The sequence below is a fragment of the Copadichromis virginalis genome, linkage group LG6 (genome assembly GCF_057382275.1).
Source record: "Copadichromis virginalis isolate Kocher_CV1m ecotype Utaka linkage group LG6, C_Virginalis_male_GT1.1, whole genome shotgun sequence".
Classification (NCBI taxonomy): Eukaryota; Metazoa; Chordata; class Actinopteri; order Cichliformes; family Cichlidae; genus Copadichromis; species Copadichromis virginalis.
In genome coordinates this window covers 26,515,107-26,528,440 of record NC_140623.1, presented here as the reverse complement: position 1 = coordinate 26,528,440, position 13,334 = coordinate 26,515,107, and the positions used below count along the sequence as shown (strand labels likewise).

The window sequence follows — 13,334 nt, the reverse complement described above, 5'->3', positions numbered from 1 at the left end:
TTTGTATATCTTGCACCCTCTGGCTAATTTTCACAGCACTCAGCTCGCCTGTTTTTCTCATACTACTGTCTCTCTCTCTTCCTTTCATCTTTCTTTTTTCCCTCTCTCTTTCCATACATCCCTTTCTCTCACCTCATTTCTCTCTCCTTTGCTCTCTCACTATCTCTCCCAGGGCTTATCTCAGTGTCATATGACGAATGGGACTACAACATCGAGGCCAGGGTACGCGATGCAGTGGCTGTCATTGCTACGGCAACCTCTACCATGATACTGGATCGAGGGCCACACACCATGCAGAAGTCAAGCTGCCTCGGGACACCTGACAAGAAGAGCTCAAACACCGGACACTCCAAGGAAATACTGAAGTGAGTTGGCTGGATGATGTGCATACATGGTGAAATGTGTAAAGAAATCAAACCCCTCAACTCTGAATGTCCCGGTCTAATGAACCAGACCTGCAATGCAATACTGTGCTTACCTTGCAAAGCGGCGTGATTCTTGAGAACCTATAATCTTCATCACGAGAGAATCCAGGCAGTCAGCTACCTCTGCGGGACGTTCATTGTCTAAAAACACATGAGCTACATTGTTTACTACACGTACTGCTTTCCTAGCTCCTAAAGCTTCTCAGATTGTGGCTCGTTTTTCTTTGTGGCCTGTGTTCATTGATCTTGTTCTTTGAAGTTAGCCTGTGGTAGAGGGTGATAGAGGATACCTCCAACCACCTGCCACGGACAACTTCCCAATAAAGCATGTCGGGTTAGCATTTTCTGTGTGGCTGTAATAAAAGTGTTTGCTGGTGTTTATCCAAAGATAAGTGTCTTTCAGTAGCAGCTACTTCATGTGGAGAGGTTTAATGTTTTCAAGGTTAATTTTTAAGATTTTTACATGGAGCTTGCAATAATCGTTTTCTTGGTTTTACTCATTTTTGATATTATTTGGACATTTTGATGGACTGATTAGCAGAGACAGACAGGAGTCTTCATGGATGATCATATTCACAGACTACATTGTGACCTGCGGTAAGAGTAAGGAGCAGGTGAAAGAGAGTCTGGAGAGGTGGCAGTATGCTCTGGAGAGAAGACGAATGAATGTTAGCATAAGCAAGATTCCCACTGTCCATGACTTCTATTGGAAGGCATGGACAGTGCACAGGAGAGGTGATGTAGAGAGTGCAGGTAGGGTGGGATGAGTGACGATGAGTGTCAGGTGTGCCAGAAGGATAGCAGCAAGAGTGAAAGGAAAGGTTGCTATTTACCTGCTATGGTAAATGGTTTGGAGAAAGAGCTGCTAACAAAAAACGCAGGAGGCCACGCTGAAGCCTGCAGAGTTGAAGATGTTAAGATATTCATTGGATATGATACTCATTTGAAATGATTACAACAGAGGGACATATCAGGTTGAGCAGTTTGGAGACAAAGTTAGAGAAGTAAGGTTGAGATGGTTTGGACATGTGCAGAGGAGGGTTAGTGGATATATTGGCCAAATGAAGTTGAACATGGAGCTGCCAGGCAGCAGGAAATGAGGAAGACCACAGAGGAGGTTCATGGCTGTACTGAAGCACACCATGCAGAGAGCTGGTGTGACAGAGGGAGATGCTAGGGATAGGGTGAGATGGAGGCAGATCCACTGTGTCATGTGAGAACAAAGAGGCTGACAGGTGAGCAGGTGGTACAGCAGTAGCTAGGTGGGGTAGGACACAAATCAGTGGGTTAGGAGGCTGCCAGTTGCCCCTTGAGACAAACTGGTTTGCTTTTCCATCATATTTTTTTAGCACCAGTTGTCTTGAAAGCTTTAAGAAATACGTGCATATCAAGACAACAACAGAGGCAGAAGCTGGGTGGAAAACAAGAGGAGACAAATATGAAAAATCAACAACTTGTTTTATCTTGTTATTGCTCCACAATCACTCTCCTTTTCATTTCACCTGCCATGCAGTCACATGGATGTAGTGTACAAGTGGAACATCTATTTTCTTTTTCCACTTTTGGTTTTCCGTTATTGTTTGGTTCGGTTAAAAAAAAACAAATTTGGCTGTGTGTGGAGTATAAGACATTTAGCTTCTATCTGCCATTCTCATAAATCAAGCACTGAGTGATTCCAATCAGTATTTACAATGTACATGAAGAGTCTTGAGTGAAAACCAGCTGCAAAATCAACATATATTGGTGTTCAGACATTGTTTTAATACGAGCACCATCCAGTAAAGATAATCTCCCTTACTGAAAAAAAAACAATAAGCTTCTTTCACCTAATTTTATAAAGCTTAAAATTTATATTTGCAGCCAATGGACATGGTGTGTTACAAGAAAATGCCTTTAGAAGTAAAATATGTTTTTAAATTAATTATATCAAAGCCAAAGCAGCCATCTGGTTTTTGGTTGCCGGAGGAAAAACTACTATTACAAATCTAGAAAATGTGCGACCCCACACATGAAATACAACGTGGGCACAAAAAAACACGCACAGACATTGAACAAAGCAGAGACGTTTCCTTCGGGAGAGCCAGAATTTGTTTTAATGGCCAATAAAAACTTAAAAAAGATGAACAGAAACATTAACTCCCTTCTTATCTTTATCTTAACTCACAGCCATCTTTAAAGAAAAACATCCTTCTCGCCCCCCTCTCCTTCTTCCTCTGAACTTCCTTGTTTTGCTTTTTTGGCACATTACAGAACAAGACGGAGCATTGGTATTCAATAATTAATCCCCATTTAACTTCATGGGGCATGCTTTTAGTGTTCACATTGATCACAGATTCCACAGCTAATTGAATGCTCGGGGACTGCCGGATTAATGGAAAAAAAGAGATCCATAGAACAACAGTGGGGTTATCACTCGCACACAGAAACACGCATGTAAACACAGATGTGTTGGTATAGTGTGACATTTAAGTGCTCCTTAGGGCTTATTTTAATAAAAACTAAGGACTCCTGAGGACATCTCCTCTAATAAAAGCGGTGCTTTAGCCTTACAAAACTACTCACCTGTCTGCCTCTCTCTCTCTCTCTCCTTCTCTGTTTTTTTATTTGTTTTTTTTTTTCACTGTCAGTTTGAATTTCAGGATTGCGAAGAAACAGGGAGATATTAGGCAACCTCCCTTGCCACTACTGCATTAATCTCCAGGCTGAGGTTGATGTATTACTGCAAATTTGGGTCTTGTCTTTACCCTTGTTTCTGGGTTGTTGTTGTTTTTATATGTGGAGCACTTATGCGTGCCATCGAGGTTTAAGCCACCAACAGGACAGAGATAACAATAGCGCCACGGCCATGAATATTTCAGTTTCCAAAGGACGCTATTAGACCCAGGGTTAGCTCTCAATCATCCTTCGGGCACACACCTGGGATGTTGCCGTGCTCTGTTTGTGTGGGTGTGTGCTGCATGTGTGTTGATACTGTGTGTTTTCCAGCCATCCGTTCCATTTTTCCCCATTTGACTGAGTGAAGCTAGAGAATTTGGACCACTGGATCCTGATGGTGACTCCAGGGGCTAGCAGGGGTCTAGAACACACATACTTAAACAAGCGCACACACACACTGCATATGCATAATTCCAACTCTTCCATTCACTCATCCCAAGAGACAAAAGCAATAATAAGGCCATATGTCTCTATGAACTCCTATATAGCTACAGGCCACAGTGGGCTGCATGCATGCTGGATTAGCATGGCATCCTGTCAGCGCTGATGGACGGAGATGGGAGATCCCGGTGAGTCACGCTCACAAATTTGTTTAGGGGCTGCTTGACCTCTCTCACACACACACACACACAGGCTGCAGTTACTCCAACATGGAAACCTAGACAAATAAGCAAATGCACGCACAAGCGCACAGAGCTCTAGAGGCCATCCATTGTTTCCTGCCTGACAGAGAGGACAGGAACACTGGGGTAATGAGAAAATGTGCTCCAAGTGGTTTCTGGATGAGGCGCTAAGGGGCTTATTTGTGTGTGCAGAGAAAGTGATGTTCTTTATTGTGTGTGTGTGTGTGTGTGTGTGTGTGTGTGTGTGTGTGTGTGTGTGTGTGTGTGTGAGGGCTGGCATTCAAAATTCTCTCAAATCCCTGTGCTGTTACAAATTCCTCACCGGTAGATATGATGTAAGACATGATAAATATTTTGTAGTGAGTGTGCTTTTATGCAGTCTGACAAGACATTTTCCTTCACGGCTGTGGGCTCGCTGCATGCCATTCTTTTGAGCATTCAGTAAAATTCAGCCCAAAAAAGTCACTGCTGCTTCCTGTGCACGCGAGGCAAGCGTGCTCCTCTCGTTTTCTTTTACCTTTAACCTCCTAAGACCAGAACTCTTCCACGGCATGCATTTTTACTTTCTCTTTGATATTTGGTCACATTGGGGCCCGATGAATGTAAAAACAAAGAATTACCAGATTTCTTTTTTTTTACCTTATTTTTGAGGATATTCATTTAAAATTGTGAGAGAACAATAGCAGTATAATGTCCTCATAAGTGGATATCAGGCCCTTGTAGAGCAAAATTCTGTATTAACCCAAAATGTGATGTCCACATATGTGGACGCCAGGTCCTAGGAGGTTAAAGTATATTTTCCTTCCTGTTTTTTGTCCTGCAGCAGGAGAGCACCATTATTACATTTCTTAATATGCACAATAAAAGTGTCTGTCTAATAAATCTGTGTTTATTAGATGGCAAACAAGCCATTGCATTGTGCTTCTGGGAATCCTCGCCACTGAAGAGGGCTAGAGTTATAGACTGTAAATAAAGATGGTTCCCACCATGAGGTCCAGCTGGGAGCATTTTTTGCCAACATCATACTGATGTTTTAATGTACTTGGTGGGCAGTTCTGACTGACAGACTGAGTCTGAGGAACTGGACTTCTTTTTTGTAACATATGTAAAAGACGGGGCTTCATAGCGTTCCAGTTTACACATCTGTCTAACATATAAACTTCCACAGTTTGAGACCTGGTGGAAATGCAAATCCACAAGAGGGTTTGATCTGGTGTAAAAAATCTGCCTGACTGTGACCCTTTGTGAAAAGGAAACAACTGAAAGAAGTTTACATTTAATATTAAAGGTAAATATACCCTTTTGGGCAATATCACACATGATAACCTGATTTGCAACATAAAAAAAGGGAAAAAAGAGCAAAACAAGAAACATATAAATAAAATTCTTGTGATATCCTGCAATAAAACTTGTGATCTGAAATTGTAGAATTCCAGGTATTCAGTGAGTCTCCTATAAAACGTTAAACCTGCTTCAAGCAACCCTCAATCCCTTATCAATCAAAAGCATCCCTCAATCATCACATCTGGTTTCAGTCCAGTAAGATGGCATCAGCTTATAAACTTAGGTCAGTTCTTCACATGAGGAACTCACTAACAATGAGTGAGGCCACTGTGACTGGTATTCATCTTTTAAATGCAGCCTATGCTATCTATCTACAGACTGCATCAGTCTTTTAAATATCTTTCTATTGCTAACGCTTCTTTTTTTCCTTTTTCCACCTCTCACTCAAAGATTGTCGTCCATTTTTCCTGAAAACCTGTATCAAGTACATGTCTCAGTTACAAAATGTTGACTCAGAAAGTAATGTTTAAGCTTTCCACATCCCACCCCTCCTCCCTCTTTTGCCCATCTCATGCTAAAAACTGTTGATCCTAGTTTTCTATTTATAGCTACATTGAAAGGAGGGAGGATTTATGTGTTTCAGAGCTGAATCACTTATATTTGACATGAATTCAATTTCTATCCGCGCCCTGTTTATAGCTAATTGCTGTAAGGGAGATTTAAATGCCACAGAAATAACCAATCAATATTTCAAAAGGCCTTTTACTTATTGTATTGTTCGCTTACTGGATCAGCAAACAGTGGTTCACATCTGTAACGCTGCTCCCGGTGCTGCTGCTCCTGCTCACTTTCGAGACGATACAGTGTGTGAGAACTTAATGAAGACTGTTTATTTCTGCACCGCCATACTCATGTCAATATTTTAATTAAAGCGCTCTGATTGGAAGAAATGATTAACATAATTTATGTTAATCTCTTGATTATTTTCTAAATTGTTTTTTATTGGCTTTTTCCAGACACCAAAGGGACTTCTTAAGCACATTTTTCCAACCGACCAATAAATCATTAAAGTAGAGAAAAACAGGAAATTATATCTTTATATAAAAGCAACAGCTTAAAGTTTGTATTAATTGATGTTGCAGTACAATTTAATTTATAACAGGCACTGTAAAATAAAAACCTAAATGTATGTTTTGGATATTTTTTCTTCTAATAATAGTTATTCTCTAGTATTATTCAACGATCCCCAGGAGAAAGCACTTGGTGACAGTGACAGTAGTTTCTTCCTTTAAACAAGAAGAAAACTGCACAGATCACAAGAGACATGTGATTACCAAAATAAAACAGGAAGTAAAAGAATTACACTGGGGAGGCTATACTTAACTGAAATACAGAGAAAGGACACGCAAACCAATGTTCAAGCTGTAAACAGAATAGTTCACAACATGTTCCCTTTTCAGTCATCTGTTCAGACGTAGCCTCAGAGCGATATCACAATATTTATCACGTAACGTCGTCATATTTCAGATAATTTTGCGCTAATTTTAAATATGATGAAAATTGAACATTTTATTGATAATTGTAGCTCAGAGGCAGCAGCGTTTATTAGCCCAAACAAAATTAATCCTTTTTTTCTAGCGAGCTGCTGCCACTGATGACAGACTACCTAATTCAAAGCAGAAATCTATCACGGTGCCAACAGCGGCATCATTTTAGTACAATGGTAGTGACTCAGCAATTTATACAGTGACACAGCAAATGTGGTCAAATGTAAACACAAAAGTATCCCAGGTAGTGTTTTATCTGGAAGTATAACATGACTGCTTAATACTTAACCTCTCTCTCAGATGTGCTTCGGTTGGTTGTCACTGAGTGCGTGCTATTTAGTGTAAGAAAAAGTCAGTAACACTTTTTTGACATTTTCATGTAAATATTAACCATTATTATCAAGGCACTGCCCCAGCTGTCTGTATTCTTTTTGCTTCGAACATTTAAATATGAGTTTAGCTTTGTACTCACCCCTTCTGCCTTTCCTGTCACCCCTACTGCCATCCAAATTTCACTGACATTTTCTGGTCTGTAGTTGAGCTCTGGTCAGTCAGTATGGCCCTTTAATTGGTTTTAAATGTAGATTATATTTAGTATTTTTTCTTATACTTACAACAAAAAGTTTTACTTGTGAGGAAAAACTGGAAGTTTCATTCTTTTTTTGTTTTTTTATATAAAATTTCAACATCTGGGCGCCCTGATAACCATGTACTTAGGACTTAACCGGGTGGATTGTTGCTTCTGCATTAGATGCAAACCAACCCTAACCCTATAAAAAAACACTGACTAGCTTAAAAATTGAGAATAAGTTTCAAAGTTTCAAACTAAAGTTTCATGTTCTGATTACCAGGTTTACAGTTAAATATTAACTATCGCGTTAGTCACTGATGATGAGATTTCAGGGGGTTGACTCCTGGCCAGTGAGCTTTTTCCCCACATCATTCCCTGCTACCTTTCCCAACATTCCCTGTCTGTCCAAAAATGTTAAATGAAAAAAAAAGTAACAAAGTGAAAATCTGCTATGTGGGGCTCGCTGTCAGAGAAGAATTCTTTTAAAATTTCACTTAAATGATGTTTTTCTCTGTGTGATGGTTAAACATCATTGTGAATTTATGAGAACGTGTTTTTGGGTGGACTTTAATGTATCCTCCAGCAGTATTTAATCTGGCTGTCAGGCTGAGCTAAGGTGTTCATTCAAACATGTTCAAATGCGAGCTGATAACAAATTATGCCCTCTAGTTTCCTACAGTTTAAGCTGCCTTTTGCTCAGCGTCTTCACCCACACACACAAGGCTAGCTCGCTATTTTCAGACACCTAATAATTTTGTTGCTTCTTCCCGTTTAAAAACGTAAACCTACCTTTTTTAAGGAAGCAGCAGTAGCTGTGTGTCCACCATGAACAGTCTCAGACAAGAAAAAAATAACAACATACGGACACAAAGATGTTCCTGAGACGCTCAAAGAATAAAAAAGTATATGGAGATCACAAGGAGAAGAAAAAGAAAAGCAGCCGACACAAAAACAGGAAAGTTTGAGACACATGACTACATGACTATCACCAGCACAGTAAATTGACAAGCTTGTGCTTTTCCCCGTGGTACTCAGGTTTGCTTTAGCTAGTTGCTACCGGGGATATGGGATCATCTGAGGTATTTGGTCCTCTTATTGACAAATGTTAGAAATCTTCTTTACATCACCGTCTGTCAAATTAGGTCTTTAGTTCTACAAATATGCTCTATTTGTAGAGGTTAACAAGGACTGATGAGTGTGTCCTTATTTACTAATTTTAAAATCAAATCAGCCACAGTAAAAAACAACAACAACAAAAACATAACTATGAAAGGTCATTGTCATCTTCTCTTTTGCCCTTGTTCACATTTTAAATGTAAGCGATCTCTGTGATACACGCTCCCTCTCTTCAGACTCCACAGGTAGCTGTCTGATGTCTCCTGCACATCAGGGGTCCTCGCGGGCCCGGATCACACGGAGCTCCTGTGGACTCTCTTATTAAAGGCTGCAGCTCAAAGAGATTCGGAGCCTTACATCTTTTCAGTGTGGAGTCCGGCAGCACTGTGTTTGTGTATTTAGCTTTCGGGGCTGTGGCACTTGAAAAACATGGCTCAATAAATAAGAAATAAAATCATTTGGGGGATTTGGAATTGTATGTTGGGCGGTTGCATGGTGGTACAGTGGTTGGCGCTTTTACCTCACAGCCAGAATTTTTTGGGTTTGACACAGATTTTCTTCGTGGTACTCTGCTTTTCAGTCTGGAAACATGAACATTGGCTGTAGGAGTAGAGGTTATCTGGTTACCTGGTTTCACCTCTTGCCCAGTGACAGCTCGGATAGGCTCCAGCCTTCCCATAACCCAGGATTGGAGAGGCCTGAGGATCTTTTTTTTTTTGTTAAATTGTTAAATTTGTTAAATTTGATATTATTTAACTAAATCCCCTAAAATTAAAACGAACAGGGCAGAATAAAAATTTAGCGTTTAGCAACGCGATGGCTCGGTTGGCACCGATGCCTCACAGCAAGATGCTCATCTTTGGATTTGTGAAACTCGTTTACAAGCAACAAAGCAGTTTATATTCAAATGACAGAAAATGTTTGATTATGATACATGCTGGAGATGTCATGCTGGTCATGTAACTCATGAGGAAGGGCTATTTCAAGCTAATGAATTTGATTTGCAATCAGGCGAAACATGGAAATTATTCTCTGTATTCGTGTTCAAGACGCTTTTTTTAATAGGCTCAATTACACTTTGATTACCTCTGCAGACTCTCAGAGTGAGAACTATTAGGCTAATCTAAAACTTGTTAGGTCACACTGTGAACCTGCCACTGTTAAAGTTTACAAATACATAGCGGTTTTATATGTGTTTGCATTGTGACGGCTGACAATCTTTCGGTTGTAGTGTTGGTGAAATTGCTGTGTGCTAAACAGTCTCTCGCTACAGTCTGGGAAACCAGTGGCTTCTTATTCCTAAAGCAAAATCAGTCGAGAGATAGTAGCTTTGAGAATCTAAATGCAAATCCTCATTTGCTCTCTACATGTACTGTTTACCAGCTTTTAGGACCAAAAGTCCTGTCCTTTGCCCACAGATTCAGCATATTCATACACAGATATCTGTTTTTAGATTTTAACCTCGCTGCAACCAGAAAATATTTTGTCTTTTAATCGCAGCTTTTGCACCCATATCCCACCTGTTGCCACCTTGTTTAATTTGTTCTGAAGTGGACCTCGAGTAGCACGGCTCATCATTTCTACTCTGTATTTTTCATAATTCACGGTATTGTGAGGCTGTCCACTCTCTACTCGCTGTCACAGCTTCTATCCTGCAGGACATGTAAAGTGTAGTACACATTTTATCAGTAACTGGTAACTTTTGAAAGGCAGGCCTCAGGAGTCATCCACAGCAACCTGATACAGTTTGTCCATGCGAGTGTGTGTGCGAATACATGCACACACTTCCTTACACACACGCGCGCCAGAGATATATATTTTTACATCCCTGCATTGCAGCGACAGAGAATTTGTGACCTTGTTCTGCTTCACTCTGAGATTAAAAAAAAGAGAAATTCAAAAGGAGTCATGATATCAAATGGCTCAGAAACACATTTGAAGATATTTGGGGGATAGAAAAACACACACACAAAAATAGGGATTGTGTCCATGCCATTGATGATTCATTGTCTCTGTTGCTAAAAAATAAATTCCCCTCACAGCCAGTGATTAGATGGGGAACAGTTGGTGAGCGAGGCGCACAAAGCGCTGCATATGGCTGTGATGAAGCCGCGTGAGCTTCGGTTAGTGGTTCATCCCAGTAGTTTTTATGTTTTTATTTATTTATATATATATATATTTTATATTCCTCCTCCAGAGGGGAGCTCTGACACGAAGAGGGATCAAACAGCACATAAAAGCTACATCAATAGTACAGGGCTACAAAATGATAAACAGAGCAGCCTCCTCTGCTGTAAATTCACAGCGTGCATCAGTCTTTGTAAAGGCACAGGTTAATGTACGGGAAGATGAATCCTATTGATGTGTGATTCGACGCGCTTCTCCGAGGTTAGATGGAGAGATTGATCTGAAACTGAAAGACAGCATGAGGGGAAGTCAGTAAACACTCAGGTTCAGACTAAAAAATACTCCTCTCTCTTCCTCTCCTTCAACCAGCCTCTCATCTGTGAGATTACTGTTCCCATGGCAACGCAGCTGATTGCACAGAAATTGCTGTGGTTGTGGGAGCCATGGCAACACATTGCATTAAATTATCCTGCCTGCTCATGTTGCAGTTTTACGTACGTCTGCTTGCGTCACCCGCTTGTGACGACACGTCAAAGCCGTCTTGTCTGCAGTCAAAATAACACTGCTGAGCTGCTGAGTATTACTGAGACTTAATATAGACAGATACGCAGTTATTTTTATTGTCTACAATCTTGTAGTGCTCGTCAAACAAATAAAAGCACAAGAGAAGAAAATATAAAACTGCTACAACTGGGAATTTGGCTAAATTTGACCTCAGCTTACTTTACCATAAAACATTTTTCTGCATCACATGCGATGCTGATTTGATGGTGAAGCAGCATCTTCGCCGCTGTGAGCGAATATGTTTTTTAAAGATTTGCAGAGAGTGTTTTGTAAAACTACAAATACTGAGCTGTCAAATTCAGATTCTCTGCAACTTGTACTTTGTTTTCTTTGGCAAATGAATCAAAGCCATAGAGGTGGTGAGAGAGTCTTTAACCACATGTGAACAAAGACCTATACAAAAAGATTACACAGGGGTCGCCACAGGATCATCTGCCTTCATCTCACCCTGTCCCTAACATCGTTTGTCACACCAACCCTCTACATGTCTTTCTTTCCTACATCCATGAATCTTCTCTGGGGCCTTCCTCTTTTCCTTCTGGCTGGCAGCTCCATCTTCAACATCTTTTCTCCAGTATATCCACTATCCTCTGCACAGGTCCACAACATCTTAACTTCGCTGCTCTAACTTTGTCTTCCAACCACTCAACTTCAGCGGTCCCTCTGACGTACTCATTTGTAATCTTGTCTATCCTGATCACTTCCAGTGAAAATCTTAACATCTTCAACTCTGTCTCCTATCTTTCTGTCAGTGCCCCCATCTCCAAATCATACATCATAGCAGGTTTCAATACCATGTTGTAAATCTTCTCTTTTGCTCTTACATATAATTATTATATGTGCATTATTGATACAGTTTACATTTTTTGCCTTTACCACGTAAAATGCAGTTACCATGACACCTCTATTGCCAGCATACCGCGTCAGGCTCTGAGGGGACACATTCCAAAACCTCCATCACATGCTGGCGCACCAAAACAGGTGTTTTCACACCTGTAGTTCATTTACTATGGCCCTGATCAGCTGATGAGCTTGTACACTTGAAGTTTTCTTCAGTGTTTTGGGGAGAAAACACAGAAAAAAATTCACATGAACCATAATGCCTCACTAGAAACCATGTGAGAACAGTTTGTAGTGGTACACAGATGTGTCTGGGGCAGGAACAGTGAATGCACATCAGTGGTACTCTACCACATGTCTGCTCAGAATGCAAAGCATGCTTAGCTATGAGAACGCATTTAGCCCAGACGCCTGATAATTCACACCAAACCTTCTGGGTGCGGTTGTTTTGGTCCGCACTCGAGTGCAGATGCCTTTAGTTATCAAACATTTATAGTTATCAAAGGTTCACTGTTGACTACTAATGCAAAAGAAAAAAAAACAGTTGTAAATATCAATCAAATAAACATTATGCTGTCTCTTTAGCAATTGCTTATGCTGGGAAACATGTATTCATGGAGGTTTTTCTGTTGGTTGTGGTTCCACAAACCATCCACATCCTCTCCTCCTCCTCCTTACCCCCCCTCAGAGCTCTTACACAGTCTTCCTTCTCTACTTCTCAGATTACAACCATCCATTATTGGTATGAACCTTTAACTCGCCTGTGCCGCCTGTGCACTCCTACAGGCTTATACGCATCATATCATTACCAATAAGCGATGATACCGGCGCTGTAGTTGTTTGGTTAACATTGTGCTTCACAAGTGCGCCGTGCACCGAGTGAAATGTGCTTAAGTGATCGAGAATGGGTTTTTTGCAAAAATGGTGAAGGATATTTACAAGCAGTGTCTAACCAGGTGTAAAATTTTTGAAGGCTTTTCCAGGAAAATGTCGGATTTGTGAGTTGGTGGAGGACGCTGAACAGGATTCATTGTTTTAGTCAAACTGTATTAGGAGGCTAATCCCATGTTACACGTGCATTACAGCACTTGTAGTGCGCAAGCCAGCCAGTACGCAGCAAATAGGCAATTCATGGAGGCTTGAGTCATATTATTGACTTGCTCCAAGCATGTAGCCTACTTAGAACTCTGCGTGTGTGTGTGTGTGTGTGTGTGTGAGGTCGGATATAAATATAGTTGAAGAGATCACAGATAGAAGTACCGAATGTTCTAGTGGGAGGTACTTGCGATAAAATCTTGGGCAAGTTTCAGGCCCATTGCTCATCTGTTGTCTGCAATTTATTTATTTATTTTCTACTCACTTGTGAAAAGATGTATTGTCCTTCTTTTCACACTGTTGACTTGCTTGGAGATAATGGTGGGTAAAATGTGTTTCATACATCCTTTTAAGCACACACACACGCTCACACACACTGAGCTCCTTACTCCTTGCATTCAGACAAGATATTTATTTCTCCGGTGGA

General features: G+C 40.6%; 1 protein-coding gene across 3 annotated transcripts in view; it reads left to right on the top strand.

Annotated features, from left to right (window-relative positions):
• grin2bb (glutamate receptor, ionotropic, N-methyl D-aspartate 2B, genome duplicate b) overlaps positions 1 to 13,334 on the top strand; it is a 136,796-nt gene that overhangs the window by 82,870 nt on the left and 40,592 nt on the right. For all 3 annotated transcript variants that reach the window (XM_085459527.1, XM_085459528.1, XM_085459526.1), the window contains exon 6: positions 173 to 365. In XM_085459527.1, coding sequence (XP_085315653.1) covers positions 173 to 365 — 193 coding nt within the window. The remainder of the gene's footprint in view (positions 1 to 172; positions 366 to 13,334) is intronic.